Source organism: Lithobates pipiens, unplaced genomic scaffold (assembly GCF_037356315.1).
Source record: "Lithobates pipiens isolate NorthernLeopardFrog02 unplaced genomic scaffold, aLitPip1_a1.2 Scaffold_30, whole genome shotgun sequence".
In the NCBI taxonomy this organism is placed as follows: Eukaryota; Metazoa; Chordata; class Amphibia; order Anura; family Ranidae; genus Lithobates; species Lithobates pipiens.
In genome coordinates this window covers 55,272,211-55,287,387 of record NW_027507791.1, presented here as the reverse complement: position 1 = coordinate 55,287,387, position 15,177 = coordinate 55,272,211, and the positions used below count along the sequence as shown (strand labels likewise).

Here is a 15,177-nt window from a genome sequence, read left to right as displayed (position 1 = left end):
CTTGGTATTGAGAATGGAGGCAGCAGCTGCATCTCATAATTTATCACTCACTGCCTAATCAGCCAATCACCAGGCCTGAACGTGGTCAGAGTTAAGCACTTGCTGCTTAAGCAGCCAATCGCCGGGCCTACATGTGGTTACATGGGGGCAGGGTGGAGGAGTGGGCTGGCAAGGTAAATGTAAGCACCTTGGGATGCTTGCTACTCGGACCGATAACTAGTTAAAGTGGTTCTAAAGGTAAAAGTCTTTTTTTACCTTAATGCATTCTATGCATTAAACTGCTTGTAACGTCGAAACAATTTTTACCTTATGAATTCCTTGCAATAAGGTATAAAATGTTTAGGTGTCAGCATTCCTCCCATCCCCCCAATGACGGCGGAGTCTGACCTTAGGATGCAGGGAGACTCTTCTCCATTCTCCTCGGGACTGAATAGGAAGTGTATCCTGAGACATGATTGGCCAGTGTGTCCTGAGACTCCCCCAATCAGGTCTCCAAGACTCCCCAAGACTCCCTGGCCAATCAGGTCTCAAGAGCTGCTTCCTGATTGGCCCGGGAGGAGAATCAGGAAGACAATAGCGAATAATAATTTGCTATTGCACCCCGAGTCCACCCTTTTTTTACGCCAATAAGAGCCTCAGGCTCTAATTACAAAAAACAAACAAACAAAAAAAACATTAAAATCCATGCATCTGGTGCCCTGCATGTAGATTAGGAGTTGGGCGCATGGATTAGAGGGGCGGCGCCACTGCGCCCAGCATTATGGGCTGCTGCTGCCCACCTCCAGTCTGACTAAACCCTACCATAAAGCGACCATTCCAACCATGATAAGCCAAACCCCAAATTTTGGAATTCCTACAAAGTGCTTAGAAAGCAATTAGTCCCTGATTAGTGGAGCTGAGCCCTATGGTAGTAGGGGTGGAGGATCTTCCTTTCAGGATCTAAAGGATGGCAGGTGACTCAAGCCAAAGTGAAGATCCATTTATGGCAGATTTAGAGCCATGCCAACACTGGTGATTATACCAGAGCTGGCATCAGCATAAGCAAAATGTAGCTACTGCTTTCCCTTATAAAAGTCACACTATAACTGGCTAAATGCAGAATTTCATGTCAGCGAGGGAGACACGTCACTGGCTCTGATAGGGAGGCACCAATGTCATAGATGAAGGTGAAAATTAGTGTCAGGGGTTATGGCGTTTTTTTTTTGCTAGCGACAGAATGTCGCTACTGTGACATAGGCTTTACACTTTACAGGTTTGCCTTTGTTTTACCTTCCAGATTTTATGTGCTATAATAATGGCAGGACAGTCACCCCTTTTCTCTATGAGAAAACTGTCTATATATCATGTTAAAATGCAATTCTGTCTAAATCAGAGCTTGGTCCTGCCATCAAGGACCCCGATGGACCATTTCTACCCAGTATGAAGTTCAGATTTTTCAGCCAAGCTACTATTGGCACTGCCTTGTGTTGGCCATGCACCTCTGAGAAATCCACTAGAACAGTGGTGGTCAACTTATGAGCTATAGGGGGCCTCAACTGTGGCACTGACATCACCAAAGGGTTACACATAATGTTCATTGTATGAAATGCTACAGAAAATTGTGGAAATACCACAGGACATGGTCAGAATCTGTGGACACGCTACAGGTGTGGTTGGAGACTGGAGACATTATAAGGTCAGGCATAGTCTAGGAACATGCTCCAAGAGACTGCTAGAGATCACAGCCATTGTAGTCACTTTAAAAATCAATACTTCCATTTAGTGATGCACCGAAATTTCGGCCGCCGAAACATATCGGCCGAAAATGCCCTTTTCGGCAATTTGCCGAAAGAGAAAAACAGCCGATAATGGAGCCGAAAATGGGGCGTGGCTTGGGTGGGGGCGGGGCTCCGCCCCTGGTGACGCCCATCATGGGGGGTGCATAGCGCAGGAGAGCCGCCTCCGCCGCCTGTTTGATCACAGCGCCGGGAACATCACAGCTTTCGTTTGAATGGCTGTGTGTTCCCGGCCGCGCGCCGTCACACACAGCCCCTCCCCCTTGTCCGGGCACTTAGATAGACAGATCATCCGCAGGATTGGACGGATGATCTGTCTATCAAAGTGCCCCGGACAAGGGGGAGGGGCTGTGTGTGACGGCGCGCGGCCGGGAACACACAGCTATTCAAATGAAAGCTGTGATGTTCCCGGCGCTGTGATCAAACAGGCGGCGGAGGCGGCTCTCCTCTCTTCCCTGCACAGGCTGGCTGCAATGGGACACACAGGCTGCAATGGCACACACTGGCTGCAAAATGGCACACACTGGCCTGCAATGGGGCACACACTGGCCTGCAATGGGGCACACACTGGCCTGCAATGGGGCACACACTGGCCTGCAATGGGGGATGCCTCCTGTACAACGTTCTCTGTACCATGTCCCCAGTCTGACCATCTTCTGTACCATGTCCCCCGTCTGACCATCTTCTGTACCATGTCCTCAGTCTGACCATCTTCTGTACCATGTCCCCAGTCTCTGACCATCTTCTGTACCATGTCCCCAGTCTCTGACCATCTTCTGTACCATGTCCCCAGTCTCTGACCATCTTCTGTACCATGTCCCCAGTCTCTGACCATCTCCTGTACCACGTCCTCTGTCTCTGACCATCTCCTATACCACGTCCCCAGTCTCTGACCATCTCCTGTACCATGTTCCCAGTCTCTGACCATCTTCTGTACCATGTCCCCAGTCTCTGACAACCTCCTGTATCATGTCGCCAGTCTCTGACCACCTCCTGTCTAAAAATATTTTTTAAAAACAGTCATTTTCGGTATCGGTGCTGTTTCGGTTTCGGTTTTCGGCCTAGTGTATTTTTCATTTTCGGTATCGGTTTCGGCACCAAAAAACCCATTCGGTGCATCCCTACTTCCATAACTAACTGATGGGGTCCAACAGCTGTACAACAACTACCCAAGGGCCATTGTTGGGCACCAGGGCGCTGGAGGATACAGGTCCGTTCATCAACTACTCTCTAGTGGATTCTCTGTCTTGGACAGCTCTGGTAACAGCCATGCTGGGTGTAAGAGACATCTTCATCTGGATCTTAAGATCTGGTGATAAAACCTTTCCCCACTACAGTAAAAACGTAGAAATCCATGTTGACTAGATTCCTTCTTCAAATTTTGTTTTATAGGTTTTAGCTGATACCCGACTCCCTGCCTGTAGAGTCTGGTAAAGTGTCTGCCGACCCCTTCGGTGGGGAATGACGTCTACACAGAATTGGCATGGTGTGATTATTTGTATATTTTGTATTAATGTAAAAGCTCAATAAAGCTAATTATTTATAATGAAAGGTGTGGTTTTTATGGTATGCAAAACATCAGCAACATTATGGTTTATGGTTGGTCTCCTATAGAATATCAGTGTCGGCATCATCTGTTTGCTGGCAGCATATTCATACATAGTGGAGGGTAATGGGATATCCTTAATATATATGGCTCAGCTCCACATACTGCTTCCACGGTGCAAATATACAGTATATACTATATATATATATATATATATATATATATATATATACATACATAGATAGATATAGATATATATATCTATATATATATATATATCTACACATGACAAAATCCCAAAAAGCAGACTGCTTGTGTTCTTAGCATTTGTCCCTGAGCACATACTGCCCTAACATTCATACCACTAGGGGCACCGTCCAGCCGCCATCAGCCTCTCATAGAGTTTGACACGCAGCCAGTAGCTGGGCTGTATGGTGGACATGTGCCCTGGGTGGGACACAGCATGGGCGGGACACAGCATGGGCAAGATATTACCCCCAAAATAATCATTTAAAGGGCCAGCGCACTCAAAAGTACGATTTTAGTTAAAAGTGGAGCTGTGTGTCATGTATTTAATACTCCAGCAATAACATCTCTGTAATTCTATTTATTGGTAGTAATTCCCTTTTGGCTTGTAAATGTTGTTGTGTAAGGTTTTCATATATTGATGATGAATAAACTCCTGTTGATCCTGCCAGTTTCTGATTTCCCTGAGGCCATCTTCAACAGTGTTACCCCAGCACCCAATGTACAGCATGGTTGTCACCCTCCAGACAGCTCTGCTTTTCCAATTTACTGGAGTCAGCGCCCCCTGCTGGTTGAAAAACAGCAGCTCTTACCTTGTAGCAGGTGGGGGTGGGGCACCTTGTATAATGTAACTGCCATTTATGCTGAACAGCTTGGACAGTTACAAGGACAGAAAAAATAACAGATCTCCTGGCAGGATCAGCCGATCATACAATGATGTTACCGGGCAGAAAAACCAACAATGGTGTGTGAATGTTATTGACAGACAGACATCATAGATGTCATTTTGTATTTGGCCCGGAGCTCCACTTTAATATGTTTCCTATAAGACACACAGAGCTCCATGTCTGTATATAGTAGTGTCTGTAAATGTCACAATTCAAACTGAAAACTGTTTGCTGATTGGCTGCTGTGTTTTAATGCACAAATGTAAAATACATTGATTGCTGATTGGCTGCTGTGAGTGTATGGGGAATGTCAGATGTCCATATAAAGAGAGATGATTACTGATTGGCTGCTGTGAGTATATTGGAATGTCAGAATTACAAGCCACGAATGAAAAAACTCGATGATACATAACAGTTAATTGGTAAAATAAACTCTAATATTTTCATTTCACTGATCAATGTTTACTGATTATTAAATGCTAATAGATCTGATCACTGCAGTTCATCTTATAAACAATCTTTGAATATATTGTTAACTTGTTGCTTTGTCAATAAAGTTTTCACACAAAAAAACGGTCAGTGGAGTATACTCTGGCAGTTATCACTATGATGTCATAGAGTGGGTGGAGCCAGTACATATAAATAGAGTTGCTGACAGCAGAGCCAGTCAATCTTTGGCTTAGCTTTGGTGAACACACACAGAGAGATTTCTCCTGCAGGGAGTGTAATCAGGACTGTGATATACTAACCCGAGATATTATTATTCAGATTCTGGTAGAAGCTGTACATTAGGTAGGTCTTGTTATATTTTTTCCATAAATGTATATTTATATCTGTATAAATCAAGCAGACCCTGGCACTGTATAGCTGTTACAATTTATAAAATCTCCTTTACATATTCTAACGGATGTGATCAGCTTAATATTCTCCATTCACACAGCTGACCAATGGGTTCCTATGGAACATGTTCACATCAATGCATTTTTGTGCCTCTGCGTTTTTGGAAAGGGTCGGGGACTTTTTTCATGCAAAATGCAGTGTTTTGCATGTAATAGAAGTCAATGGACCTGCATCAAAAACGCAAGTACCGCGATTTTGCCGCAATTTGCGTTTTGCGGGGGTTTTTTTTCATTTTTTTTTTACTGTATATATCTGGTTGCTAAGCAACCACAGTGTAAAAAGAAAAAGGCGGCAAGCACCGCAAAAAGCACTGCAAAAACACTCAAAAGCAACATGCATAGATGTGAATCGAAAAACTTTTTTTTTTTTTTTTTTTTAAACAAAATGACAGTTATTTCAGCCTCAGAGACTGAGATCAGTTGTTAGGGAGGGATCTATTCATAGAACATTGGTTGGAGAAATGCCACACATTGGTGGAAGCTGGACACATTTCCCCATATTATTACATTAATTGCTATGATGCCATCTAGTATACAGTATATTTTAATATTAATGTATTTTAAAAATATATATATACTGCATTTTAGCCACTAGATGGAGCTGACAATCCTAGGAATTAAATCTATTATAATACAGGGGATTTCATTATAATACAGGGGAAATTCATCCAGCCTGTAGATATGTAACATTCATCCAACAAATGTCTTATAAATAAACCCCTTATCATCTAATGACATTAATATTGTAGTGGGTCACACATTGGCCATCATCCGCTTACTCCCACATTTCCCATGTTAGAAATAAATGAATATATATATATATATATATATATATATATATATATATATATATATATATATATATATATATATATTTATATTTATTTATTTATTTATTAAGGTGGGTCCAGATCGATGGTTACTGATTATCAAATGTTAATAGATCTGATCCCTGCCACAGTCCATCTTATAAACAATCTATCAATATATTGTTAACTTGTTGCTTTGTCAATAAAGTTTTCACTAAAAAAAAACGGTCAGTGGAGGCTGCTTTGGCAGTTAGCTCTATGATGTCATAGAGTGGGCGGAGCCAGCTTTGGCAGTTAGCTCTATGATGTCATAGAGTGGGCGGAGCCAGGACCTATAAATAGAGTTGCTGACAGCAGAGCCTCAGTCTTTGGCTTAGCTTTGGTGAACACACACACAGAGAGATTTCTCCTGCAGGGAGTGTAATCAGGACTGTGATATACTAACCCGAGATATTATTCTTATTCAGATTCTGGTAGAAACTGTACATTAGGTAGGTCTTGTTATATTTTTTTTCATAAAAAAAAAAAAATATATATATATATACATACATATACATACATATACATATCAATATATATCTATATAAATCAGACAGACCCTGGCACTACATAGCTGTTAGTTTATATAAAGGAGATTTTATAACAAACTTTTTTTTTTTTTTAAACAAAATGACAGTTATTTCAGCCTCAGAGACTGAGATCAGTTGTTAGGGAGGGATCTATTTATAGAGCATTGGTTGGAGAGATGCCACACATTGGTGCAATCTGGACACATTTCGCCCATATTATTATATGGGTATCAGTATATTGATTGGTTTGCGCCAAAGTTATAACGTCTACAAAAAAGGGGATTGATTTATAGCATTTTTATTATTATTATTATTATAATTTTTTTAGTAGTAATGGCGGCGATCCGCGATTTTTATCGTGACTGCGATATTAAGGAGGACATATCGGACACTTTTGACACATTTTTGGGACCATTCACATTTATACAGCGATCCGTGCTATAAAAATGCATTGATTACTGTGTAAATGTGACTGGCAGGGAAGGGGTTAACACTAGGGGGTGATCGAGGGGTTAAATGTGTGTCCTAAGGAGTGATTCTAACTGGGGGGGGAGGGGACTGACTGTGGGAGGTGACCGATCGGTTGTCCCTATGTACAAGGGACACACTATTGATCTCTCCTCTGAGAGGACGTGGATCTTTGTGTTTACATACACAGATCCATGGTCCTGCTCAGTTACTGGGCAATCGCGGCCACCGGGCACATGCATCGTGTCCTCAGTGACGCAGCGGGGGGGGGGGGCGTGTGCCCCCTAGTGGCCCGGGAAGGCGATCACGTCATATGACGTCCGCCCAGAACCAAAGCTGCCTCGTCCGGCTGTCATGTGACAGTGGACGGGCGGCTAGTGGTTAATATTGATATATTTCCGAAAAAATATATACTGCATTTTAGCCAGTAGATGGCGCTGACACATTACATAAAAAACAGGGAAAAATCCTCCAGCCTGCAGAAATGTGACATTCAGCCAACGAATGTCTTATAAATAGACCCCTTACTGTCCGATGACATTGACTGATTAGTTGTAGTGCATTTTGTATGATATTTAACTAAAAACTGAAAAATGACCATTTGTTTTTTCTCTTTGCAGGTGCGGATTACCTTCAGAAATTTCATACAGTTTTCAGATAAAAATTAACAAGATGTCTATCACCCGCATCATAAGGGGCGCTTGGAGGCTTATAGTAAGTATTGTTTTCACTCTTTTTATAGTTGATGTATAAAATTGTATTGTAGCTCGTTTACACATGCAGCAACCCTGGCCGCTCCTCTGAGAAGCGATCCATGGAGGGTTGCTTTTCAGAGGGTGGTTGACATGCAGCAACCCTTACCATCCCACTGAGAAGCGATCCATGGACGGTTGCTTTTCAGAGGGTGGTTGACATGCACATGCAGCAGCCCTTGCCGTCCCTCTAAAAAGTGATCCATGGAGGGTTGGACCGGGAGGCGTTTTCCCACCTTCTCAGTGCCTGCTTTAACTCTTAAAAGCCCGCACCACTTCTCTGCTGCCACATTTCATTGAGACCTCATTCACCAAATGTGACAGGAGGGGGGTATCATTTTTACCATAGCATGCGTGCAACCTTGACCACCTTTGCGGTGTAAGTGGGGTGGTAAAACTGCAACTCCATCGCCTATTTTTGCCACCCCGTGACTGCAAGTGTAAACGGGCTCTAAAGGTGGCCTTATACCTGTAGAATTACCTTCGACCCTTCAAACAAACCCATTGATCAGAGCATTCGATTTTATGACTAATTTTCTATGACACTTTGTTCGATTTTCAAATCAACGTGTCGAATTTTAACCACTTGCCGACCGGCGATGTACCGGTAGATCGGTAGACATCAAGTGGTTATACCGGGATGGTGCCTGCGGCTTCAGCCATCCTGGTATTGTTTTTTAGAGCCGTCAGCTCTATTGGAAAAGTGATCCAAACAGCCAACGAGCCTCTGGATTGCTTTTACAAGTAGTGGGAGGCGATGTTCACCACTTCCTGGTTACCCGGAAGTAAAGAGCGTCATTTTTAAAATGGGAAAGCATCTGATAACACCGATCTTGTTGTGATCGAATGCTTTTAAGGGCAGGAGGGATCTTATAGGCCCCAGATCTCTCCATAAAGAGTACCTGTCATCTGCCAATAGGTGTCACAAGGGATGTTTACATTCCTTGTGACAGCAATTAAAGTGATCAAAACATTTTTTTAAAGTGTAAAAATAAAAATAAATAAATAAAACGTTAATCGCCCCATACTTGAGGTATCACCGTGAACGTCGGATCACGGGCAGTAATTCTAGCACCAGACCTCCTCTGTAAATCTAAAGTGGTAACCTATAAAAGATTTTTAAAGCGTGGCCTATGGATAGTAAAATTGATGTTTGTTTGTCGGTGTTGCACGGGCGTGCGCAGTTTTAAAGCGTGACCCGTTCGGTATCTATTTACTCGGCGTAACGTCATCTTTTCTATTTTACCAAACAATTGGGTATCATAGTTTTTGTGCAATAAAATTCCAAAAAGTGTATTTTTTTCCAAAGAAACTGTGTTTCAAGAACCTCTGCGCAAATAACATGTGACGTATAAAAAAAATGTACAGCGCCCACCAATTTATTCTCTAGGGCCTCTGCTTTTAAAAAAAATATATATATAATGCTCTAGAAATTTTCTAGCAAAAAAATACTGATTGTTACAGAAAAAGCGGAAGTGGTTCATTCCAATATGTCTTGGAAGTGCTCATTAGAAACAATTTTGCCCATTTATCTGCATGAAAATTGAGCAACCGTTCCGAAAACTAACATATTTCAAACAAAATTCTACAGGTATAAGGGCCAGCTTTAGGATTGTAGTAAAGCCTTTGCCCCTGGACTCTGTGATAAGGATGTGCTAGTTTTCCCTGTTGGTGAGATAGCCTTACTTTGTGTTGTGTCACCGGGGCAGGAAGTGAGGGCAAATCTCCCATATGGAGACACAGATAGAGATAATAACCCAGAAGAGGTTTTTACATACAGTACAGCAGATACTGGCAGAGCCCTGATGGGAGATGATTTATGATTTGTGGTTTTAGGAGTTTATCTAAAGATATGTAAATAGATCGGTTCTTTATATTGGGGGGAGTAAATGTTTAATGAATACCTATTGGGAAGCCCTCCGCTCACTTCCTCTCTTCCTGAGATGACGGGAAGTGAGAAGACATAACATAAAAAGAAACCTTGGAAAAGATTGAACTCTTTTCCCACTCTATCCAAAAAAATTAAGAAATGGGTGGAGTTTCACTTTAATATCTGTACTTCAACTTACCTTCTTTTCTGTTTTCTTTATAGAGGTGCGGATGTTGTTGTCAGGATGAAAGGGCAAAACAGAAAAGGCAAGAGGAGGAGGACCAAATGAGGGAGATGGTCAGGATAATGGAGGAGGAGAGGAGAAGAGAGGAGGAGAGGAGAAGAGAGGAGGACAGAATGAGGATGGAGGCCTGGAAAAGAGAGGCGAAGAGGATAAGAGAGGAGGAGATGAGGAGGGAGGTGGTCAGGATAAGGGAGGAGCAGATGATAAGAGAGGAGGAGAGGAGAAGAGAGGAGGTCAGAATGAGGGAGGAGGCCTGGAATAGAAAGGAGGAGAGGAGAAGAGAGAAGGAGAAGAGAAGAGAGGAGGACAGAATGAGGGAGATGGTCAGGATAAGAGAGGAGGAGAGGATAAGAGAGGAGGAGAGGATAAGAGAGGAGGCCAGAATAAGGGAGGAGGCCTGGAGAAGAGAGGGGGAGAGGATAACAGAGGAGGCCAGGATAAAGGAGGAGGCCAGGATAAGAGAGGAGGCCAGGATAAGATTTGAGAGGATGAGAGAGCAGAAAAGGATGATAGAGGAGGTGATGAGAGAGGGAGAGATGATAGAGACGGCTTTCAGAAGAATGGAATGTATACAACAGGAGATGATAGCCGACTGCAGCAGCTTTGAGGTGAAATGGAATGAAAGAATGAAGGAAGCAGAGAAGAGGAAAGCAAAGAGAGAAATGGAGGTGGCCTTGTGGAAACAGCAAGTCAAGGAGAGGGAGGAAACCAGGGAGAGGGTGAAGGCCAGGCTAAGGGAAGAGGCCAGGCTGAGAGAAGAGGCCAGGGAGAGGGATGAGGCCTGGCTGAGGGAGGAAGAGGCCAGGCTGAAGGAAGAGTGGCAGTATCAGTGGCAGTAGTGGCGGGGGTGGTGGTGGTGCTGTGGGGGGGTATCAGTGGCAGTAGTGGCGGGGGTGGTGTTGCTGTGGGTGGTATCAGTGCAGTAGTGTGGGTGGTATCAGTGCAGTAGTGTGGGTGGTATCAGTGCAGTAGTGTGGGTGGTGTGGGGGTATCAGTGCAGTAGTGTGGGTGGTGTGGGGGTATCAGTGCAGTAGTGGGGGTGGTGTGGGGGTATCAGTGCAGTAGTGGGGGTGGTGTGGGGGTATCAGTGCAGTAGTGGGGGTAGTGTGGGGGTATCAGTGCAGTAGTGGGGGTGGTGTGGGGGTGTGGGGATCAGTGGCAGTGTTGATATTGAGGGATGGGTGCCACTCACTTGCAGATCACTCTGTCCCCCTTCCTTGCTGGGTCTTGCTTGGATGAGCAGTAGCACTGAGCAGAGGGGATGGGCGGGGCCTGTGAGTGCAGGCAGGGCCAAAGAAGATGGGCGGAGCGGGCGGGGACTGTGCCCGTGAGTTCAGGCAGAGAGTATGGGTGGAGAGGATGGGCGAAGTGGGCGGGGACTGTGCCCCTAAGTGTGGGATGAGAGGATGGGTGGAGAGGATGGGCGGAGCCTTGCAGTGTGTCCGTCAATGCGCTCGGTAAGGATGGGCGGATCGGCAGGAGAGGATGGGCGGAGCCTTGCAGTGTGCCCGTCAATGCGCTCGGTAAGGATGGGCGGATCGGCAGGAGAGGATGGGAGGAGCCTTGCAGTGTGCCCGTCAATGCGCTTGGTAAGGATGGGCAGAGCGTACTCCCCGTGAATGACTGTACACCGTGAGTGTACTGTACTTTCTCCCAGGCAGCGGCGGGCCCCCCTACAGTGGCGGAACCAGAGGGCCCAGTCGCCAATGCGACTGGTGCGACCCTGGTAATTCCGCCACTGCTCACTTCTCATTCCGTCAGACAATGCTGAACCTCTGGGGGGCTGTGGCATCTGAGGGGGGGTGAGGAGAGGGGGGCAGTAGTGTCGGATGAGAAGGTGAGGAGTGGGGTGCGGAGCGGGAGGGCTTCCCCCTAGTTCTTGCCCTCATCAGGCACTGCTGTCCCGCCTCTCATGTCATCTGTCCCAGTGTCACCAGTGCTCACGCCATACACCATACCTACGCAATACACCAGCATAACTTCCCCCCCTCAGGGTGGCAAGATACAGAAACTCCCAGTCCACTTTGTGCCAAAAAATGTGGGAGGGAGGGAGGCGGGCACATTCATTCACTTATTGTGGTCATGGCCCAAAATACAAGGACTCAGATAGTGAGATTTCTTCATGACAACATGGGCTCTTCAGCCACGCTTGACCCAAAAATGTGCCTTTTAGGTCTCACCAGACTCAACCGACAGGTAAACAAAGACATTTCTATAGGAGACGCTATTCATAGCGCGAAAGGCAATAGCTAGGAAATGGATGAGGACTTGTCCCCAGAGCATTGCAGACCGGAAAGAAGAAATAAACAACACCCTCCCATATAAAAAATGTATATACACCAACAGAGGATGTCCTGAGAAATATCATAAAATTTGGGACAGGTGGCTGCAGGAGTCAGACGTTTGTTCATAACCTAACTCTTGCACCACACATGGGAAAGTTAACAGCACGTGGAACACCAAGCCTATGGGTAATAAAGCAAACGACAAAATCCTGGCACAAGGTTCCTCTTTACTTCATTTATTTCATGCATAGGACACTATGCACAGGGCGGCACAGTGGTGTAGTGGTTAGCACTCTCACCTAGCAGTAAGGTCGCTGGTTCCAATCCCAACCACGACACTACCTGCCTGGAGTTTGCATGTTCTCCCTGTGCCTGCGTGGGTTTCCTCCGGGTACTCCGGTTTCCTCCCACATTTCAAAGACATGCAGGTAGGCTAATTGGCTTCTGGACACTATGCACAGGGCGGCACAGTGGTGTAGTGGTTAGCACTCTCACCTAGCAGTAAGGTCGCTGGTTCCAATCCCAACCACGACACTACCTGCCTGGAGTTTGCATGTTCTCCCTGTGCCTGCGTGGGTTTCCTCCGGGTACTCCGGTTTCTTCCCACATTTCAAAAACATGCAGGTAGGCTAATTGGCTTCTGTCCAATATTGGCCCTATATGAGTGGGGACCTTGTATTGTGGAGTCCTTGAGGGTATGGACAAATGTGAGTGTGTAATGTACATGGATAGGGACAATTGTAGACACTCACTCACAGGTTGAACTGGATGGACTGGTGTCTTTATTCAACCTTACTAACTATGAAACTATGAAACGCTACGTGATAACGAAGATCTGAGACAGAGATACAACTGTTATTTGAAGCTTTGTATGATATGTACCATACCTGGAAATGTACACTATAACATGTATGCATTTTAAACAAAATAAAACTTGTTGATTTAAAAAAAAAAAGGGTTGAAATTTTGTGTGTTAGAAGTGATAATTTATGGGGACAAATCACCACTGGGAGGGGGGATTTCAGCAGGGGGGCAGATTTGTACTGGGAGGAGGGGAAATTTATTCTTTTGGGGTAATCAAGCAGGTAAGTGCTCAGTATTTTTGGGGGATTTTTGCTGACACATAATGCTCATGTGTTATGGGGGAGGCACAGTTTGGCACATTCGCCCTTGGCTGTAGATAACTTCATCCTGCCACTGTCGCCATATCCCATAGAAGCATCCTTATCACCGCTACACACCATAACAGCTTCCTGATCACCTCCTTACCCCATACCATACCATGCATCAATGCAAACGGTCCATCAGAGTACCCGAGTACCTGTCACAGCCCATCAAAGTACCCAAGTACCTTTCACAGCCCATCAGAGTACCCGAGTACCTGTCCCAGTTCATCTGAGTACCTGAATACCTGTCACAGTTCATCTGAGTACCTGTCACAGTTCATCTGAGTACCTGAATACCTATAACCACCCTTCAGAGTACCCAAATACCTGTCACCAGGCCATCAGAGTACCCGAGTACCTGTCACCAGGCCATCAGAGTACCCGAGTACCTGTCACCAGACCATCAGAGTACCCGAGTACCTGTCACTAGGCCATCAGAGTACTCAAGTACCTGTCACCAGCCCATCAGAGTACCAGAGTACCTATCTGCAGCCCATCAGAGTACCTGAGTACCTATTTGCAGCCCATGCTTCATAGAATATACGTTGGGGTGTTTGCTTTCCAAAATGGGGTAATTTTGTGGGTAATTTCACTGTCCTGCTGCTCCAGCACCTTCAAAAGTGTGATGGGTGGGAATGAAATATGTAATTTATGCTCCTAGAACGCCTGAAGGTACTACTTCAATGTTCGGTCTCTATGTGGCCAGGCTGTGTAAAAGTCCTACACATGTGGTATCACCATACTCGGGAGGAGTAGCAGAATGTGTTTTGGTGGTGTAGTTTTTGCTATAGAACAGTAAATAGTGTAGCGCTACTATTAAGTGAATGTGTAATCACATGGAAAAAATCCGTATACGATCATACATAATCATAATAATAAATAAAGTCCTCTGTAATGTGACTGGTGCACAAAAAATTGTGATAAAGCTTCTTCAAAGGAAATAGGCGTTTCACTAGTCGAGTGCAACCCAATGTATCAACTTGTCTGAAGAGATCTAGAAGGTGGGTAAAATACTCTTACCAGATATGATGGACTCACACGGCCTTACGACGGTTGGGTCGGAAACGCTTAGGGTCCAGACCTAGGACCAGATGGTAGGTTGGTGGTGGTCCGACCGGATATCGAGAAGACTGCAAACGACGGAAGACTCTGGGGGGCGTCTCACAGGGGGTTCTCCAGAATGTTCCTCAGGTTATCCAATTCGGATGTAGCTCAGTTGGAATTCCAACCCCAAATGAGGGGTGAGGGATTTGTAGAAGTTAGAACAAAAAAGAAAAAAGAAAGCTCCACATGGGGCGGGTCAAAAATTATTAACCATCAGGTTTTATTAAAAGGTCATAAAATTGGATAAAAATTATGACTAGTGATCACAAAAAAACAAAATAAAAGCAATGTGGGGTGCCAGATGCGAGTCCGACGCGTTTCGACAAAGAGTGTCTTCAACAGGAGCATGATGGAACCCATCACATTGCTAACAAATTTATAAAGTTTCTAGGGAAGGTCCGCCTAAAAGGGGGCGGAGACTACAATCAGAAACAGACTATGCATAAATTGACAGTCCAATGATATCGAGCTGAGGGAGGGCCCGGGAGGGCCCGCCCCCGCCCACCCAAACACAGTCATCAATGTATACAGCCGATCTACCACATACATACATTATTTAAACGTCATAAACATATACATATTCAGATTTGACCTATACCGAGCACAAAAAACAAATACAAGTAAATTTACCAATTGAAATGTTCTTATGCTAATATGTTTCATATATATAAATCAAAAAAAATCCTGTAACAGCAGGACAGATAGTATATTGGTATTCAACTTATATCCAATATATAAAATATGGCTGTCAGGTAAAAAAGACATTATCTCCAGTG

At 44.7% G+C, this 15,177-nt stretch overlaps 1 protein-coding gene across 1 annotated transcript; it reads left to right on the top strand.

Moving 5' to 3' along the window:
* The first annotated feature begins 7,311 nt into the window (after positions 1-7,311).
* On the top strand, positions 7,312-10,685 carry LOC143942216 (uncharacterized). The gene is made up of 2 exons (XM_077463466.1): positions 7,312-7,694; positions 9,825-10,685. Exons 1-2 carry the CDS (start codon positions 7,653-7,655, stop codon positions 10,683-10,685), a joined length of 903 nt encoding a protein of 300 aa, XP_077319592.1. The 5' UTR covers positions 7,312-7,652.
* Positions 10,686-15,177: the final 4,492 nt, after the last annotated feature.